Genomic DNA, 21,189 nt, shown 5'->3' on the forward strand with positions numbered 1-21,189 from the left:
TAGAATTTCAAAGGAGATATTAATGTCACTTTTTCAACCCCACACTGAAAAATCAGATTGCCTTAACTACTTGAGCTTAAGGTGTGGAGAACAGCACTGCATTTCAGACACAAGGCTACCCTGAATCAAATTAATTCAAAAATCTCCATTTTTTAGAATAGCTTTTAGTACAAAGTGATGACGTGACATAAATTTTAATCTGGCCTCTTAGCAATAACCTGCTCATTACATTGATGCTGCACAGCTTGTGAGTAATGCAGTGCCTCCAAAATGTCAGAGCAGGACATATGATTAGCATTTTTTCACATATTTCTGTACATTTACATACATATGCATGAACTAAACCTGAGCTACAAAACTAGAATCTACACATGGAAATGCTTGGATCCAAGTTAAGTTTTTTTCTTTATGTGTATCAGCTATTGACATCAATTACCCTGGTCAGCTGCCCCTCGGGACTCACCCGAGGAGAGGATGGGAATTTCTCTTGATGGTTAGAAAAGCTAGTTAGGAATCAAGCATGTGGATGCTCTTTATTCCTCCCCGTGGTCTTTGCTGAGACCTATCCAGCTCATGAACACTGGCATCCAGTTCTGGCACACCAAAAGGAAACATCAGGACATAAAGGCCATTTGACTCTTAGGGAGTCAAATCAAACGGAACAGATTGGGAGGAATCCTTTCCTAAGCTCGGCAATTCTGACATAGATCAGTGGAGCAAAGGTGTTTGATTTAAGTAGGAGGAGAAGAAGAATGTACTCCATCATTGTCTGCAAATGCAAGAGGTTGTGGTGGACAAGCAAGACTTTGCAGCAGAGCAACAGTGCGATGATGGCTGCAAGACTGCAGCAAAAATTGTGATGCAGTGTCCCCTCCACCTTCTAAGCCTGTGAATGCTCTACCACTTGCTTTCATGGTTGAGAGGGCTGAAAAAATAAATCCCATCTTTTCAGGCATCAGAAAGGAGCTGTGTGAATGTTTATGCAGAGAGCTCCACCATCTATATATAGTGCTTTAGTGAGACCCACCATGAAGTAAATAGGTGGCAAGCCTGGTTTTCCGGGAAAGCTCTCTTCTTATTTTGTCAATGCAAGCTGAAGAGCTCTGTTCATTGCAACGCTTAGTTACTACTGCCAAACCCATCAGGTCAACAGTTTGGCCAACATCAAACAGTTACTAAATGATTTCTTTCCACAAATCCCTGTCCAAACACTTGAATCTGCACAAGACACTTGAAGTTGATGGAGAGGTACCATCTGACGTGCCTCTGGGAGAAATGCATTCCTGAAATGAACTTATATTCCAGAAATGAAACCTGCAAGTTTTCCTGCCAATTCTTCACAATGGAGTAAAATAATCTGCTGCATGGGAAAGCTGGAGGACTGGGAAATGCATCGGCTATGCACAAACTTCTTACACCACAGAGCTGAGCACTGCACATCAGTGGCACATGAATGCTGGTAAATTTATCACTATGAAGATCTATTGTACACTGCTTATCGCGAAGCAGAATGAAAGCTCTGTTGCACTTTCAAATTTATACGCTTCTAGGTGGATTGTAAATAGACATTACTTATTCCATATACCTGTATGGCATCTCCATTATGTGTTCTTGCCTCAGCAAAAATTCATACATATCAATGGACAATCGTGGCAACAGTCAGAGGCCTTCAGAGACTGTAAGCCAGGTCACAAAAGTGATATATGCTCAGCTTCACCATCGTATTACTTAAAAATAATCATAAAAAATTGGTTATTTCTTCTACTTGTAGGTTTTGTTCTTTTATGGGAATATTCTTCCATGGTTTCGAGTTTTTCTGCAAGAGTTCATGGTATACAAACAAAGGTGGTCACAGTGGGTAAGGCAAAGGGAGAGGCAGTAGTTCACCCACCACTCAGAGCTGCCTGGGGTAGTATATTCCCATGATAGAGCAATTACAAAGCACCCTAGAAACATCACCATCATGTCTGGCTTTGGCTACAACCTGCTTACAAATAACATAAGGTGAGATTCTTGCTTAATCACATCATTTGGTAATCCAAAGCATTAGGGAAAAATAGCACAAGAAGTGTCTAAACTGACAATGCACTGCATGAAGCTAAAACTCATTACTGTGAACTACTGAACCTCAAAATAATAATGAATTTTATGACCAAAAGACAGTTTATAAGCGAATTACAATGCACTGATTCTATAATAGGAAATCTTTACTGAGCATAAATATATCCCATACACACCTTATTTTTAGTCACATATTTTCCCAAATGAAGGATTTGAAAACAGCTAAAATTTTTATCTGCATCTTGAAATAAAAATCTTGGATCAGTTCAAAGCTGAGTTTTTCATTATTAATTATTTTTACTGCTTCTTTTATCCTCTAAATAGAAAGCTTTATTGACAAAATCCTCATCTCATTGCCATATAAAAGAGAACAGTCCAGTTCTTAACACCATTTTCTTAAAATAAATGTGCTTTACATACTATATTAGGCAAAATATAACATCTAGGTAGAAAAAAAATGCGCTTGAATGAGTGCATCTGTAAATAAACCTGTGCTGAGGTTGGACAAAGCAAAGAGAAAGTACAAATAAAACAGGTTTGGTTAGATTATCTTAATGAGGAGCAATGAATGCCTTTTCATTGTTGTGGCTGGATATTTTGAGCATATAGGTATTTGAATATAAACATTCAGCATTGACATTTGTGTACGTAACTGGATGACCATCATTTGAACACAGGTCTCTGAGGAATTCAGGGACAAGTTCTGACTGATTCTTACAAGACTGATACCACTATGTTTGATGGTAGCATTACCAGTAAAGTAGACAAAGGGCACTCAGGAAGGGTAGCTTTCATGCTCTGCAGAAATGTTTAAAATATGAAAGAAGGTACTCTATATTTAAATGCACCAGATGAAAAAATAGCATCAAGAACCAACAGGAGATCAGAACTAAAACCTCAAGTAATGTTAGGTGAGAGTAGCTTTACAAAATGGAAACATACAATACCAAATAAAGGGTTGTGTTAAGAGTAGCTGCAGAAGGTAAGAATGTTCGTCCTAAGCTGTTAGATATGCTGATAGATACTGTCAATTCATTTTATCAATGCAGTGAAGTCCAAGTTGAGAACATTCTATTTTGAGCCTGGTCTGATAGAAAAAAAAATCTAAATTGTTCTTGTTTTTATCTTTTTTCCCAGATAAGGAGATACAATGAGAAAAGATGAGGCATGAAAGCAAAGACGACAACTTTTGCTGCCTTGCTAGAGGTCATAGAGTCACAGAATCACAGAATGGTTTGGGTTGGAAGGGACCTCAAAGATCATCTAGTTCCAAACCCCCTGCCATGGGCAGGGACACCTTCCACGAGAAAAGGTTGCTCAAAGCCTCATCCAACCTGGCCTTGAACACTTCCAGGGATGGGGCCTCCACAACCTCTCTGGGCAACCTGTTCCAGTGCCTCATCACCCTCACAGTGAAGAATTTCTTCCTAATATCTAATCTAAATCGCCCCTCCTTCAGCTTAAACCCATTACCCCTTGTCCTGTCACTACACTCCCTGATAAACAGTCCCTCACCATCTTTCCTGTAGGCCCCTTCAGGTACTGGTAAGCTGCAGTTAGATCTCCCCGGAGCCTTCTCTTCTCCAGGCCGAACAACCCCAACTCTCTCAGCCTGTCCTCATAGGAGAGGTGCTCCAGCCCTCTGATCAGCTTCGTGGCCCTCCTCTGGACTCTCTCCAACAGCTCGGTGTCTTTCTTGTACTGGAGCCCCCAGAGCTGGATGCAGTACTCCACATGGTGTGTCACAAGAGCGGAGTAGAGAGGTCCTTTGCATGCAGCTCTAGGGAAGACATTTTATATGGGTGTTTTAAGTGGTGGAAGGCAGCAAATAGCACTCATATCTTCACTAAAGGTAAGAAAAAGGAACTACAGGTCAGTCAGCTTCACCTTGATCCCTGAGAAGGTGATGGAGCAAATAATTCTGGAAACTATTTCCAAACATATTCAAAGCAAGAAAGTGTCTAGGAGTAGCCAGCATGGATCTATGGAGGAGAAATCGCACCTGACCAACCTGATAGGCTTCTATGACCAAAGGACTGGCTTGGTGGATGAGGGGAGAGCAGTGGATGTCATTTATCTTGACTTCAGCCAGGCTTTCAACACTGTCTCCCATAACATCCTCACAGACAAATTGATGAAGTGTAGGCTAGATAAGTGGGCAGTGAAGTACAGTGACAACTGACTGAACTGTCTGGCCCAGAGTGTTGTGATCAACAGCACAAAGATCACTTGGAGTCACTAGTGGTTTACCCAGGGACTGATACCGGGACCAATACCATTTAACATCTCCATTAATGACCTGGATGATGGGCCAGAGCGCACCCTCTGACAGTTTGCAAACAATGTCAACTTGGGAGGAGTGGTTGATATACCACACAGTTGTGTGACTGTTCAGGAGGACCTCGACAGGCTGGAGAAAACAGCAAACAGGAATCTCAAGAAATTCAACAAAGGGAACTGCAAAGTCCTGCACCTGAGGATGAAAAATCCCATGCCCCAGTGCAGGCTGGGGGCTGACCGGCTGGAAAGCAGCTTTGCAGAAAAGATTCAGGTCCTGGTATACACTAAGCTGAACATGAGCCAGCAATGCACTCTTGCAGCAATGAAGGCTGACAGCCTCCTGGGCTGCATTAGGATGAGTGTGGCCAGCAGGTCAAGGGTGGGTGATCCTTGCCCTCTCCTCAGTACTGGTGAGGCCACATCTGGAGTGCTGGGTCCAGTCCTGGGCTCCGCAGGATAAGAGGGTCATGGACATACTGGAGCAAGTGAAAGGTAAGGGAGCTCATTAATGACTTGGAGCATGTGAGCTACATGGAGTGGCTGAGAGAGCTGGGACTGTTCAACCTGGAGAAGAGAAGGCTCAGCAGCATCTTATTCATGTGTATAAATACCTGATGGAGGGGAGTAAAGAATACAGAGCCAGACTCTTCTCTGTGGTACCCAAAGAAGGACAAGAAGTAACGGGTACAAAATGAAGTACAGGAAATTAATTCCATTTAAACATAAGAAAAAGCTTTCTTACTGTGAGAGTGGTCAAACACCAGTACACATTGCCCAGAGGGGTTGTGGAGTCTCCATCCTTGCAGATATTCAAAACCTGGCTGGACTCAGCCTTGGGCAACCTGCTCGAGATGACCCTGCTCTGGGGTTTGGACTAGATGATCTCAGGAGGTCCCTTCCAATCTCAACAACTCTGTGATTCTGTTATGAAGCATGAAGGAAAATAAGAGATATCTTCCCTCCAAAAAGGTGCAGGCAGCTAGTGGAGCAAACATGACCTTTTCTATAAAGAGTCGTGTAATCTTACGCATGGTAACACAGTCATCCTGGTCTTAATGCAGCAGTAGTTGTGAGATGACACTGCTGGACAGAGCCACTACCTTTAAAAATGTTTGAGACCTGACTGTTTCGAAGTTTCAGAGAGTTCATATCCCAATTGGTGCTTGGCATATCATTGGTGGCAAGTTTTTTGTTGTGTTACTTTATTTGCCATTAGAATGAGAACAAATTATTGTACCACAAATCTGAGTGCATATTGTATTCCTCATAGTGAAAAAGTAGTTTACAGTAACCAGTTCCATATTTTTTATGGAACTACCTCTTACCTACTACAGGACTAGCACTATTTGCAATGATACACTGGGCACATAAGCACTGACATGTGACTGGTGATGGTGGTACCCACAAAAACTGGCATTAGCAATTCCTGGACTAAGGAAATGTGACCAGAGATGTTCAATAGGTTGAAATCCATACTTTTCCGTGACTGCCTTTCTGCATTTAACAAATTTTGCTTGCTATTATCAGTTAATGTTCAGGACACGAGCCATCTGTATAAAAAACACAGTTATTTTTATATGATTGCAACACTTAGCACCCAAAGTTCCAAGAAAGCCAGTGTGCTTGTCAACATGGCTCTCCCTCAGTGCTCCACCTTATTCCTCCAGTAGAGACCCAGAGGCAGAACCCGGACTCCTAACGCTTGATGCTGCCATCTAGCTAATAGCTGTTGCCCACAGCAGGAGTAATTTCACCTTCTGAAAGCTGCTTCACTCAGGAGATAACTGCCCAGCTTTAAAGATGCTTTCCTAAGGATCCTTCCTCCCTACGAGAGGACTGGGCACTTCAAAATATTGGTAATGGACTAGAGCCTTTCACCACTCTAAACCCAGCCCAGCTCATACAGCGAGAACTGGGTAGGCTGCCTGAGTTTGTTGAGTTTCCGTGCAGGGCTTTGAGAACTTGCCACTGCTAATGAGCAGAGGCCAAGAGCTGTGTGGACAGAGCCTCAGTTGCCGTCGTTTTAAAGCAGCATACAGGGACACTGCCTTGCTGTGAGCCAGTCCATCCCTCCAGCCCTCATCCTCCTGACCCCTGATCCTTCCTGTTCAGTAGTTCCCACCTCCACCCCGGTACTGGCATCACCACACACGGGTGTGTAGGGAGCAAGAGAAGGACTTGATCCACATGAAATCTGATGTGTCTTCCCTCCCCAGGGCTACCTTTCCACGGGGCCCTAATCAGACTCCAGAAATTCAGCTTTCACATGGAGCCTTTTTTAATTTCGTTTTAAAGAGTGATAGTGGCAGGCTTTCACATGTTTCTCACAGTGTTAACTGTGAAGATAACCATTGTGAATATGAACCGTGGCTGGATCCACAGATAGCCTGGAACAACGATTTCACAGAGATGTGAACTACCTGTTTGTGGCAGCGGGCTCCCAACAGATGTATCCTGCGAGAGCAACGCACACTTCAGCATCAGCTCACTCCCCATCTCAGAAAGGCATGGTTTCAGTGGCTTCTTTTTTCTGGGGGCATTTGAGATGCCTCTCGTTTTTCCCACACACTACGTGGCAGACGACACCAGCAAGCTCGGGGTCGGCAGCGAGCCGAGCCGTGCCGTGCCGAGCCGAGCAGAGGGCACAGCCCACCGCTCTCCTCTCCCAGCCCGGCGTCCCCCCGTGTGTGTGAGCCGGCCAGGAGCGGCGGGCGAGCAGCCTTTCCCACGCTGGCCCCGGGACGCGGGGCAGGGCGCAGCCGGGCCCGCGGGGCAGGGCGCAACCGGGCCAGCCGCTGCCAGGACCGGCAGGGTCCGAGCGGCGCCGCGCTGCTGAGCGGGGGCCAGGGGCTTTCCCGGCCAGCAGCTGCCCTTGTCGCAGGGCAGCCGAGCCGAGCCGAGCCGTGCCGAGCTGTGCCGGGGCAGGTGGGGCGCCGCCCCGTCCGGACCAGCCACCTGCGGGCCGCTGCCTCCCGCCGGGGCGGGCGGAGGTGTCAGCCCGGCCCCGCCTCCGCCGGGAGCCGCTCGGAGCAATTCCCACGGCAACCCAGGCTCGACCCCCTTCCCAAACCCCGCCTCCCCTCCCCGCCCCTCCGCTCCCGCCTGGCGGCCGCCGCCGGTCGGAAATAGTCTGTGTGTAAACTCGACGTGTCCGGAAAGGTGCGCGCAGCTCTCCGCCTCGCTCCGCGCCCGGCTGCGGGGCGCGTCCGCCGAGCGCGATGCTGGACCCGTCCTCCAGCGAGGAGGAGTCCGATGAGGTGCTGGAAGAGGAGCGGCGGGACGTGCTGGTGGCGGCGGGCGGCGGCTCTCCGCGCTCGCTGCCGCCGCCGCCCCGGGACCCGCGGGGCAGGGAGGCCGGGGCGGCGCGGGCGGCCAGCCCCAGCCCCTCGGTGCTGAGCGAGGGCCGGGAGGAGCAGGAGCGCCTGCAGCGAGAGGAGCGGGAGAAGCGGCTCCGGCTGCAGCTCTACGTGTTCATCGCGAGGTGCATCGCGCACCCCTTCAACGCCAAGCAGCCCACGGACATGGCCCGCCGGCAGCAGAAGGTGAGCCCCCGCCTTCGCCCTCCCGCTCCCGCCCAGCCCCGCCGCCCCCGGCCCCCGCCGCCTGCGCTCGCCCCCCGCCGGGCCATCCCGTGCCCGCCCGCCGGCAAGTGCTGCCGCTGCCGCGCTCCGGCCCGCAACAGGTTGAGCCGGGCGCTGGGCGCCGGCTGGGGCACGGCGGGGGGAGCGGCCGCCGGCCCCCAGCGGCACCGCAAGCACCGGCAGTGTTAGAGCAGGGTATTGCACAGCTAGATCTCACCGCGGCTTCTCCGAAACAGCCCGTTTACCTAGAAATCCATCAGTCAACAGCGGTAAAGTCTTTTAAGTTTTTAGAGCTGCGCTTAAAGTCGCCGTGAGAAGGGAATAGGAGCGCAGGGTGCGGGCGTAGGGGCGCCGGGGCCGCTGTGCAGTGGAGGAGATGTTTCTGCTTCTCGGCGCTGCGGGATGGATGGAGTCAAACCTCCCAGAGGTGCCTCCTGCAAATCGTATTCTGACCATCTGTGCCCAACTCGAGCAAATTCAGCCATAATACAGAGGTGAACAAGGAAACTATTCTGTTTCATTAAGCGCAGTCTCTCTGTACAGAAAAACCGTTAATATGCGTGTTTGTGATGAGAGCAGCCTTCTAGTGAGGGCTGCCCAAAATCGTTCTCTGCATCTTGTACATCGGAGACAAGCTCTCGAGAATTAGCAGGTATGTGGTAGGTATTCATGCTGTAACTGTGCTTATTCTCTGTTACTTCTGAGTTATTGAATAGGTAGAATACTGAAAGTTTTGAAACAAGGTGCTGCATTTCCAGATAACCACTTAAAAGAACAGTTCTTGAAATGTTTTAGACTAAAGATTTGTCCTTTTTTTTTTTTTTTTCCCTTTCACTTCTGTAAAACAAATCCCAAACAGAAAAGAAACAAACGAACAAAACCCCTTCCACATTACTTTCTGGAGGGATAGTGATAGGACACAAAAAACCCCTCAGTTCCACTTGGCTTTTTATGATCTTGGTACTTCCATATCTCTAAGGGTTTGTAAAATCCAATACTAAATGGTTTGGGGTGTCTGAATTATGTCTGCTTTTGGTAATTTGTGCTTAGTGAATTCTCTGACAAGTTCACGTGGTGGTAATAATATTATTTCTGGAAGAACATTTTGTTTTTATTAAGTGTTAGGTACTTAAACTGTGAAGCCTGCATAAAGACATCTTGTAGCAGGAGGCCAAAGAAAATCTGGCAAAATGAGAATTTTCACCACCCCACTGTGGAATCCCCACCCCAAAACAGAGTCATCATAGAAATGATATTTTGAAGGGACATCTGGAGGTCATCTAAGTGTGACTTCGCACCGAACAAAGCCAAAGCTGACTTGATGTAGTGTTGATATCAGTCTAGGTTCAAGCAGGAGACTCAGAAGTCTTCAGAGATGAGATCACCCAACCCATCTGTGTGACCTGCCCCAGTGCTGCATTGTCCTCCTCTTGATGAAATTTTCCTAATCAGCTTCCAAGCTACAACTTGTGGCCATCAACTGCAGAAGATAGTGAATGTTAAGAAGTTCTCACTGATCTCAGTCACTAAGTATAGGAATTGCATTTTAAAAATAACTACAGTATTAATTATTTTTATTAATAAAATGTATGAAGAGAGATTACTGATGTGCAGTGAATACAGCAATGCAACAGTTGTGGATTTCACACATGAGCAATGAACAGATTGATTGACAGAATTGACTTGATACCTAAAATTAAATGTTACTCTTGCTAATTACTGTTTTTAAGCAAACTTTGACTTCTGGTTTAACTGCTATATGTAGAAGGATATTTTTGTCATGTTTAGGAAATTAGCTGCAGAACAAGGATGATTTGTTTTGCTGGTCAGGAACTAGTGTTTTTAAATAAGACATAACCAAAGAAAATAATTCTTTCTTGGAGTCGCACTTCTCTCTAGAAGTAATGAAATATACATAAACATCCTTCCTGTTATTTGACAATTTGATATATTACTCAGCAACTTACTGAATATAGGTTAGCAGAACTGGTCCCGAGTTTTCAGAGTTCAGAAACCCTGCTTTGATAGTTCAGGATCGCTGAGAGCTGCACGAAGGAGCCCGCTCCTGTGCTCTGATTTTTGCGCTCTGTGCTGCATGGTGGCCCTGTATCAGCCTTAGGAATGAGAGTGCAGCCACCTCTCTTACACTGTGCCCTGTATTAAGACACTTATGGATGTGTGATAGCTGGACTCATATTCCATAGGGTAAAAGTACTGTCTTATTTCCCGAATGAATTATCTCACTGCTAAGATATGATACAGGTGAGTCCCTTAATCTCTTGCTCTTTTGCTTCACATCTTACTTCTGTTATGTGGCTGGCTGTCCGTTGTGAGCTGGACTGGGATTCCTCACCTGTGTTATTTAGCTGGAGCCATTAACTACTGCATGCCCTGTCCATCGTCACTGGATGAGTGATTCAAGGTATGGTTTCGAACGAGAACCTGCGATGCTCTGTGGTTCCAGCTCCCAGCCCAGTCTGCCTGTCTCTGGTTGTGCACTCTTCGTAATGCTTTTGCACCAGCAGTCTTTCTGATAACCTAAGAATAGTATCCACCCTGCTTGAGAGCAGAAGTAATTTGTTCTTTCTGCCAGTTCATTTGGCATATTGCTGAGCAAATATTGCAGAATGCAGTTTGCTTCTTTTTTAATGTGGAACATATTATCCAGTAAGGGAATGAGATGGAATTCACATATCGAATATTCTCAATTGCATTGTAATATCAGTATGGGAATGGTTTACAATATGGCTGGCTTCTTATGTTCTTGCTTCAGTATCAGATTAAAATGTACTATATGGTATCTTAGAATCATAGAATGGTTTGGGCTGGAAGGGACCTCAAAGACCATCTAGTTCCACCCCCCCTGCCATGGGCAGGGACACCCTCCACTAGACCACGTTGCCCAAAGCCCCATCCAACCTGGCCTTGAACACTTCTAGGGATGGGACAATCTTGAAACCATCATACTTAATGGCCTGAGTTATGCTAATTAATGTAAAGAATTTTCAGTGCAGGCAGTGTTTCACTCCTCTGTTGTCCTTTCTCATCCTTCTTTCTTCTAACTAAGTAAAATTAGCTCAGCTCTATTGTGATAGATAAGATTAATTAAAAAAAAAGAAATCAAACTGTAAGAAAAAAACCTATCATAATTCACCAGAGTCCATCAACTCTGCTAACTTGTTTTTAATGCCAAATTCAATGTAAATTAGCCCAGACTTTGCTGAAACACATACTTTAATAATCTGGCTGCATTTATTTTTATTAATCTGTAGGATATGTGGTAGAAATACTCTTTTTAACTGTTCAGAGTTAGTTGGTGATCTACTATTACATCCTGTCTTACTTTGGTTACTCATAGATTTGTGGTGGAGAAGGAAGAATAAGCTAGTATTGGAGATAGAACTGAAGCCATGGTGTGATACCCCATGTGAGGTAGCAGGTCCTGACAGAGATGGAATTAGTTCCACAGAGTAGAATTAATGTGTACTTTGTAACATGTTTTCAATAGATATTTATGGACATTTGGTCATGATTTTACAGACTTTTAGAGAAATATTAATGCATCAATGCATTACATGTCATGCTTTTATCAAGCAAGGTTTGTCTGTCCCTGACTTCAAGAGACTTCTCACTTTTTTTTGTAGTTTACACTTTTTTTTTTTAATGAATCCTCTGGAATGTATTTCAGCATCTTTCTTTTTCTGCCTTTCTGCTCCTCTTCCTTTCCAGTTCAACAAAAGAGAAGAATAGTCAACTAATCCCATTCCTCTTCCTCCTTCTCTCCCACCCCAGCCAAACTGAATCTCAAACCAACAGATTGAATTTGCCCATAGGTTGGGATTTAGGTGGTGAAATTAGTATCATTTAGTATCATATGTTTATACTAATCAGTTGTACACGTGTACGTACATACTCAGTTTTACTCAAGGAGTGTGTGCCAAAGGTGGGCTTTGCATCTGGGAGATGAATCGGAGTTAGAGTTCCTGGGGAGGGAAGGGACAGTGAAATGATACAATTAACTAACAAAAAAGGTGTTCTTCCAGTGGTTTTCTTCCTCAACATTTTAAAATGTACTCTAGTAATCAAGTGGTCATACAGAAACTCAAGACTGGGGAAGAAGTAACACTCCTATACCAAGCAAGATTTCATAGTACATGAAAGGCTTAGCACATCAAAACTGATAACTCAAGTCTTGCTTTCTTAGGTGATAAGTAGCAGAAGTAATTGAGCTGGCCATTTAGAAATCATAACAAAAGGAGTTTACTTCCTGAAAACATGATGACCTGTTTTTCCTTCTATTTCTTCTCTTCTATCCACCTGCTCAATCATAAGTATATCAAAAACATTGACTTCCAGTCAATTCTCAAAAGTAGGAGTGGTAATAATCAGTAATTTATTTTCATCTGAACTGCATGAGTTTGTTGTTTCCTGTTTCTTGGACTTTACCTCTAAAGGAGAGGTTCGCAATGATACATGTCCACTAAATAGCTTTATCAGAAAAATGTTGGTTACAAGGATAGACTTCATTCTCTGGATCACAGTTTTATTCTCAACATCTTTATGTGTCCTGCTCCAAGCACCACTTTTCCTTGCTTTTGAGCTGGTGATGTGTATCTACTTACTGGTTGGCTAAGCATGTTTTGGGAAAGAAAAATTGTCTCTTGGCTTCTGAGCCTCCTTCGTAAGACACTGTTTTCCCTACTGCGAAGGTAGCAACGAGAGTACATCCAAAGCCATTTTTGCCAGAAACTGTAGACACATTTCAGAGGAAGCTTAGCTATAAAACTTGGCCATCTGGTCAAAATTCTGCCAAAGAACTTTCTAGGAAGACTTCTTCCACTTCTCCCTTCCACGTTTCCTTTACAAATCTTAAATTTTTTTGTGAAGTGTTTCAGAAAGTAATTTTAAATCAAGTTTATTTGCCTCTTTGTTTTTCCGCATCACAAACACCTTGATAACACCTTGTCATGATGCTCTAAGCCATGTGTATTTTGTTTCAGTCAAGTTAGGATAGAGTATTTTGGCAAATGCTGTCAAAGTCCATTAAGATGGTGGCCTACACAGCTTGAGACAAGATTATTGGCAAACATCTTTTACTGCAGTCAGAACCTGCTCTTTGGGGAAGAAGATGTTCTTGCCTGCAGTAGGAAAGTTGCTCATGATGGGCAATTGTGTCATAGAATCATAGAATGGTTTGGGTTGGAAGGGGCCTTAAAGATCATCTAGCTCCAGCCCCCCTGCTGTGGGCAGGGACACCCTCCACTAGACCACATTGCCCAAAGCGTCATCCAGCCTGGCCTTAAACACTTGCAGGGATGGGGCCTCCACAACCTCTCTGGGCAACCTGTCCCAGTGCCTCACCACCCTCACAGTAAAGAGTTTGTTTCTAACATCTCATCTAAATCGACCCTCCTTCAGTTTAAACCCATTACCCCTTGTCCTATGGTGTTAACCATGGCTGAAGAAATACTGAAGGGTGCTGAGAGAAGCAGAGCCTTCTAGTTACCAATGCTACTTCAGAAATGACAATCCATCAGACTTTTGTTTTAATCTTAAACTGTTCTGCTGTCCTGCCAGCTCAACATTGATCGGTGTGGCTTGGCCAAAAGCCAAGTGATGGACTGGGAGAACCAGGCTTTGGCAAACAGCCGTGTAATGAAGTGGACATGTAGGGACAGTCTGCAAACCTAGTTTTGCTAGGCTGAAAAATTCATCAGTCTCTTCTTTCTCTTGCTTGTTTTGTTTTCCCTGCCTGGTTTACCCATACTTGCCTTTGAAATGTGATCATTTTTTAATTATTATTATTTGAGGAAACCATTTTTAATTTTTTTTCCTGAATGAGTGACCTCAGGTTGTTTATTTCTTTCTGGCACCCATGCAGTTTGACAAGTGTGTTAAGTCTGTTGGCAAATACCCCATTTAAAGTGCTTGAGGAAGACTACTTATTACTTTTTGCTACAGGGGAGCTGACAGGAAGGGAGTTTGAAGAATCAGTTGACTGTTGCCATGTCTGCAGGAACAGTACGGGGGAATTGGCTGGCTGGGCTGCCTCGCATTTCTCACCCTTTGCAGGCAGTTGTTATTCTTGCATTATATTTTGTGTATTTGATAACTTGGTAATTGGTAACAGAGAAGCAGAAATACCAAATCAACTCATCTTGTTGGTGTAACTTTCTCTGACATCATCTGAGAAAAATACTCATTGCTGCCATGGAAGAACAAAGCGGGTGAAAATACTCTTTTCCCCTCTGAACCATATTCCTTTCCCTGTACCGGGAAAGGGGCAGTATATCAAAATATTCATTACCATGTACTGTCTTTAACGGTAGAATACTGCCAGAGCAGAAAATACTTGTTGGTTGCTAGTTGACTATTCACTGAATGATGTATTTCTATAAAATCAAATTTACCGCTTCCCCTCTTCTTCCCCCATGCATACCTGTTGTCACCAGGTCATGTTTGGGGACACTACTAACCAATCACCTCTCCATTTGCATGCTGCGTACTAGACTTGGTTCTTCACTTTCTGGTTTTGTACCATTTCTTTTTAATATTGTGAGTATCATCCTGAAGTTGCTTTTGGTATACATTGTTTTGCTTTTTTAATGTACCTCTGTATTTGTGTTGTACTTTCCTGTTATCCTTGTTTCTTTTTTGTGTGTAGATGTCTCCTACTTTATTAGCTTAACACATCCCTCTCTCCTGCTGCTTCCCTGTTATTCGTATGCTTGCTAGAACTGGAAAGCTAATAGCACAGGAACAAAACTTGCTTCCTGTTTATCAACCCAAGAGGTATCCATGGGGGATGATGGGATGATGTGTCGTCTTCTAGCAAGGTGCTTGGCTTTCCTCTGCTGATTGAGGGATGTGTGTTGGGGTGCTGGTCTTTGTGCCTTGACTCTGGTCCTATATTTAGTTGTACTGAGCCCCAGTCAGTATATTACTCTATCCGAACTGGGTGTCAGCCTCTGAGGTTTTTAAACTTTGTAATCTTCAAGTGTCTTCTAATATAGGGGGTTTTTTGGCACAGTGGCTGCAAAGATGCCTCCTATATTTCTTTCCAACCTACTCCTCTTGCTGCCTGCTGATGGCTGTGGCATGCCCAGGTCTGGTACTCAAACTTCTTGGTTTCTAGCTATTGCCATTCAGGAGGGGAGGCAGGGAGAGGAACAGCATCTGCTGAACTCCTCTTCCCTTTGCCTAGTGCCTATTTCCAATGCCCGCTTCTGCCTAGAAGTGCTGGCACCGAACTGCAAGCAGCCCAGTTCTTGTGCGTTGCAACTGATTCCCGCAGGTTTCAGAATAGCAGCTGTGAAAAGGCAGTTTTCAGTTTGTTGCTGTGTGGGGGAAACTCTGAGCAGCAGGAAAGGCAGAGTGTTTGTATGTGGGTACCAGGCTGCATCAGCTTAGGCTTGTGTTTTGAAGGTTATTTTCACAGCCATAAGCGTTGAAGGCTTTTCATTTTTTGTTTAAAATTCTCTAGAAGTTGATGGTACTTGCCCAAAAGAATTTATTTCTGGTTCTTATTTATTTTGCAGCGAGAAGATAAAGCATATGCTTCTCTTCAAGCGTGATTACTTGTATGCATAAGTTTAAGAATGTTCTTGAGTGTTTTTCCTGTCAGGAAGGGGAAAAGCATTAATTAACAGCATTGTGAAGAATGAACAGAGCTACAGTGAGTACTACTTTAACTAAATGACCTGGTGAAGAAAAATTAGAAGAGAAGGTGATTGTGCAAGAATTTTTCTCCAGCTCTGTTTTCATTTTTCTCTCGTGCATTAATTATTCATTTATGTTCAGTTATCTTGGCTGTGGGGTTTCTGGAAATAGAGGCTGGCAGCATCTGTTTAATGAAAGTGCTGGAGGGATACTCTGAGTGATAGTATAGACGCACCAAAAAAAAAATCCTTAGGATAGTACTTTGAGTAGACTTGTTTGGGCCACAGACAAGGATGTGGAAGAAAGGACAAAACTCCGTGTATAAATGAGATGTCCAAAGAGATGACGTACATCTACAAAGATTAGGGAAGAAATGAGAATCAGTGATGGAGAGTTTCATGGACTGAATTGAAGGTATTGAGAAAGTACATGGAACTGAATTAATTCTGGAGTAGAGGAACTGGTTAGCAAGGACAATGAGAAAGTTAAGAGGAATGAATTTGTAGCGGAGAAATCCACTGGTCGCAAGAGTTATGCTTTTCAGTATGAAACAGAAATGAAGGAGAAACATCTTGAGTATAAGAGTTTGCAGGAAAGATACTGGGCTAGGGAAAAAGAGATAAGGATTAAGCTGGAAAAAAGTGAATAGTCTGAATATCCATGTCAGTGTAATACAGAATAGCAAGGGCCAAGAGTTGATGAGAAACTTAGTGCTTAGAAGTTGGAGCCCATGGAAATCAGAATGGTAGGATATAGTACATTTGGGGAAAAAAGTTTTTTCGGTCCCAGATTTTTTTTCTGCAGAAGGTTGCAGTTGGTTTATGTGTTTAGGTTTTTCTTATGGTGAATTCATGAACTTTCTTAAAAAAAAAATCCACCTCCAGGCAGTCTGCACCAAATATTTAGCTTGCTGGCTTTTGCTGGGGAGCATCCCCAATTTCTGTCTATTACTCATACGTTCCTTCATTTCTTTCTAAATTATGTATTCTGAGGCCTTGTAGCAAGGTACTGGTGTCCGTTTCTTGTTCAAAAGTGCTCTACAAATGTTTCAATTCTGTTTAATACCTCAAATATGCATTAGTGTTAAAATATTAATGTTGACCAGTTTTATTCATTTTTTTATTTCTATCTCCTTATGGATGGAGCATAAGCAAAGAAAAGAAATAAAAATGAAGAAGAAGTGGTTGTTTGGTATAGATCTTACATTAAATCATCTTAGCAATCAGTTCCCCTCTGACTGTTTTCCTTCCTACAGTGTCATTAAAAGGCAGAGAATTTTTCAGTCTCTTACCAGTGGGGACTGAAGAGCAACAAATAATGATATTATCTGGAGAGGAAAGTTAACAAACTCCATTAGAATTTTTTGTTTCTATTAATCTTCAACTTGCAGAGTTGGAGTATTTGCCTGAATAGACACCACAGCCTGTGGTGACTTAACACCAAATGCAGTGTCATTCTCATAACCACATATATGCTGCAAACGGTAGAGGTTCTGAGCGTGCTCGTACGTGGTTATGAAGTGATTAGAAGCATTTTTGCTTAAATATTCTTTGATATAAATTCTACCAAACTCATTGGTATGGTTTTGGGTTCTTTTCAGAATGTTTTGGCTCGCAAATTCAATTACTTTAAAAACATCACTTGAGATTTTTAAGGCCAACTTTTAAAGTTGTCTTTCTCTGCCATCCAAGTTTTTAGGTATCCTTACTCAATGCTTCCAGGCCTTTTTCCATGATAATAAATGTTAGACAATGACTAGCTATGTTTCGTGTATGTAAGCCTTCTGTTTTACTACTTGGAACATAAAAAAATAAACATTCTATAAAGGTAATCAGGGAATTATGAGATCTGGCAGCCTGTGGATATATGGATATATTTTGCTCACGTGCTGCTGAAAAGGAAATAAATTACGAGTGTAATTTAAAGGCAGATCGGTCACCCACCAGTACCAGTGTATGTGAGTAAGCTCTCCCTCGGACACCCTGTCCGCAGGATGGTTAATACCTTACGGGGCTGCTGTGACAGCGAGATGAAGGTTCATTTGTCCCTTCCTTGCCCCCACCTCCCACATGCTGGAGCAGGGAATTTTAGGAGTAGTATTGACTGTTTAAGACCTCTTTACTTTCTAAAGTAAAAAGCTGGCTGGAGCCAGCTTTTACTTTTTTTTTTTTTTGGCTGTAGCGTCTCTCCTATGAGGACAGGCTGAGAGAGTTGGGGTTGTTCAGCCTGGAGAAGAGAAGGCTCTGGGGAGATCTAACTGTGGCTTACCAGTACCTGAAGGGGCCTACAGGAAAGATGGTGAGGGACTGTTTATCAGGGAGTGTAGTGACAGGACAAGGGGTAATGGGTTTAAGCTGAAGGAGGGTCGATTTAGATGAGATGTTAGAAAGAAATTCTTCACTGTGAGGGTAGTGAGGCACTGGAACAGGTTGCCCAGAGAGGTTGTGGATGCCCCATCCCTGGAAGTGTTCAAGGCCAGGTTGGATGGGGCTTTGGGCAGTGTGGTCTAGTGGAGGGTGTCCCTGCCCACAGCAGCGGGGTTGGAACTAGATGATCTTTGAGGTCCCTTCCAACCCAAACCATTCTATGATTCTATAAATTGCAAGGAAGGACAGTGGTACACTGTGAACAGGGCTGGTCCCTGCGTGGCTCTTCCCCAAAGTTGCCTTGGAGCAACTGGATTACAAGTCTTTATGCTACTTTAATACAACTTGCTGTCTGCAGAAGAAAAGCATCATGTAAGAATGAGAAGTATTACTTATTTAAAATGGCAACAAAATTATTCAGATTTTCACTACACTGCTAGCTGTTTTATGTGTTCTGGATATTTAAACACTTAATAGATTATTAAAAGATTAATTTACTAACTACAGTTGTTAGTCAGAACTCAGTCTGGAATGTGCTTCAAGAGGTCACAGAGATGTGATAAAATTGGTAAACTGGCTAAAGCCTCCATACGTGACGTTGCTGTATTACAACCTGTATCTGTTACAAGTGCACTTAATTCCACAGAGCAGCACACAAGGGAAGGAGGCTGTACGGGCTGGCAGAGTTCTTCCCGTGTTATAAAGATCTGTTTCTAAACCTGACTGCTGTATTTTGCTAATCCATACCTGATGGTTTTGGGCTGATGTGCAGTGATCATGGCTACTGTCCAGTAGCTGTGGAAATACAATCTGCTGAGATAATTGAGATTTTTAAAAAGTAAGACCACCCCCAAAGGTAACACACTGAATCAGTGACAACATCATCATCACTGTTTTAGCTTGGATCAGGAGTGTGCTTTGAAGTCACCCTCCTTGTCCCACTTGCAGAGTTCTGGTTTGGACTGGGTGGATATGACTGTGTGGGGAAAGCTAAACCAGGAATTACATTCCGGGAGCACATTTAGTCCGTGCAACTAGACTGAGGTAAAGCCTCCTGAAATGCATTTAGGGTGGGTGTTAGGTCCTCAGCACGAACCACTTCGTTGTACAGATGCACTTTTCTGGTGTCACACTGCTCGCCGGCATAGACGTGACTTCAGAGAGAGTCAGAGAGATTTAAAATACGGGAACTAACACAGAGTCAAGAAAGAGAGACGGAACCTAAATGAGATAAATAGCACAACAGGGCAGTCTCCTTTCTGAACCAGTAAAGCATGACAGAATATGCAATGCAAACATAAAAACAGCTGAAGTAACAAAGTAATAGAGTCTTGCTATGTCTGAAGTTAATTAGGGGCAACAAACTGCCCCTAATTACTAAAAGTGTGGGATCCTTGGCAAAGCTGCCTGGGATACTAATTAAAAGAACTGATTATAAGAAATAGAATGCATAATTAATGACTGAGAAATCATTTTCAAGAGTATCTTCAGACAGCAAATAAAGTGCCCTTGGAAAATATTGTGACACTGTGAGCCATCCACTGAATCTAATTCTGCAGATAGACCTGAACTGATTTGCAAGAGGTTGCTGTGCTTATACTTTCTAGTGCTGAGGTAGGGATTAATGGGGGCAGAATGACTGGTAGAATAGGAATAGCGTTTCCATTTTAATATCAAATACTCTCTTCGATTTTTTTTTTTTTCTTTTAATGTATGACTTCAATAGAACCTGGTTATAAAATATGCTGACATACTTTATTTTAATAGTTGGCTTTGCAATACTCTGCTGCTCGTACAGTTGAGCGAGGTCTTTAACGCTCAGAGAAGGCCTTTGCGTAGCAGCCTCTCTGTGTTGATTAGTAGTGTGTGTATGTGTGGCAACTGTTTGCTGTCAAGTGTACGGGCTGCCAAATGGACTGTGATTTCTCTTTTCTAGGTTCTTGAAAAAAATAGCAATCTGAAAATTACATCTGACAAATCAAAAATGGAAGCTTAAAGATTTATCTTCCTTGACACCCCCCCAAACCAAAAAACCAAAACTAACCTGATTAATGAGGTTTTTATATCCTAAGCAGTTTTTTAAAGAGGCTAGTTAAGGGTTAAGTTTTATCCAGGCACCTGTTTGGGTGTTCCTGCCTAAGTGTGCACTCCTTGATTTATAAACTTGAAATGTTTTTAATAGCCCTGGTCCTCAATTACTTTGACATGATTATAGAAACTTAGATTAGGAATTACAAAGCTATAAATGCTTGGAAGCATCAAACCTGCTGTGTAATTTCCTTTGCTGCTTCTAAGCTGGAGGCCAAGATGGGAAGCTGAGGTGCCCCAAAATTTGGGGGTGAGCATGGAGGCAGTCAAGAGGGACATGGGTGCCTTTAAGTAATTCAGCTGTGTGACCAACCCACTGCCGTATGATGCTCCTCCAGACAGGCATTACATTTAATTCTCACCGATCAATGTGTGATCATTGCTGTGAGCCCCCCTTTACATGAGATTCATGTTCACAGAGGGAGCAGACCCAGAACTGAAATATCCATATCCTCCATCGTGTCTTTTACTTGTTCTGGGATTCAATAAGTTGATCAATATCTCTTTGGTCCCGAAAGGCTGTGTGTTGTAACTCTGAATGTATTCATGTACTGGAAGAGGGGAAACTATTGACTCGTGTACGCCTGAAGTGAGACCACGTCCATGCTGTGTGGCCAAAGCATGTGTGGGGGTGGTGGTGTGTGCGGGGAGTGCATCCTTGCTTCCCTGCATGCTGTGGTTCTGCCAGATTCCCTATGGGAGATGAAAAATATGCGTATGTATGGTTATATATAAAAGGAGGGAGAGCGTGTGCGTGTATGCGTGAGAGGGGCAGGGAAAAAAGCTATAGATACTGATACGAGGGGAGCAGAATGAGTGTTCCATAGCATGTTGTGATCTAATTTGTTTTAAAGAGGTTACACATAGAGTGTAAAATACTGAATACGAGTCATTCAATACTGCTGTGTTTTCAGGAACATCTGTTTCTGTTTGTTTTTGTAAAAATTGTAAATCGCCATTTATGTTCTCTAAAAACAAACAACACCCACTCTCCACCCCTCCAAACCAAACCAAAACAACAAACCCAACATCCCCAAACCCTGCAGATCTGTATTTCTGCCTTGGCTCAGTTTGGTAGCTACGTCGCGTATAATGAATTCCTAAACCTTGTGATAAAGAAGCAAAGATGTTCCTGTTGCTTCTATTAACAGTAA

At 43.5% G+C, this 21,189-nt stretch overlaps 1 protein-coding gene across 12 annotated transcripts in view; it reads left to right on the plus strand.

Annotated features, from left to right (window-relative positions):
• Positions 1–7,448: 7,448 nt before the first annotated feature.
• Positions 7,449–21,189, plus strand: part of CADPS2 (calcium dependent secretion activator 2) — a 508,886-nt gene continuing 495,145 nt past the window's right edge. For all 12 annotated transcript variants that reach the window (XR_008574138.1, XR_008574139.1, XR_008574137.1 and 9 more), the window contains exon 1: positions 7,449–7,883. Coding sequence is in view for 8 of the 12 variants with exons in the window: in XM_054803630.1 (XP_054659605.1) it covers positions 7,560–7,883 (324 nt within the window). In the remaining 4 variants the exon portion in view is untranslated. The remainder of the gene's footprint in view (positions 7,884–21,189) is intronic.

The sequence above is a fragment of the Grus americana genome, chromosome 1, assembly GCF_028858705.1.
Source record: "Grus americana isolate bGruAme1 chromosome 1, bGruAme1.mat, whole genome shotgun sequence".
NCBI classification, from domain to species: Eukaryota; Metazoa; Chordata; class Aves; order Gruiformes; family Gruidae; genus Grus; species Grus americana.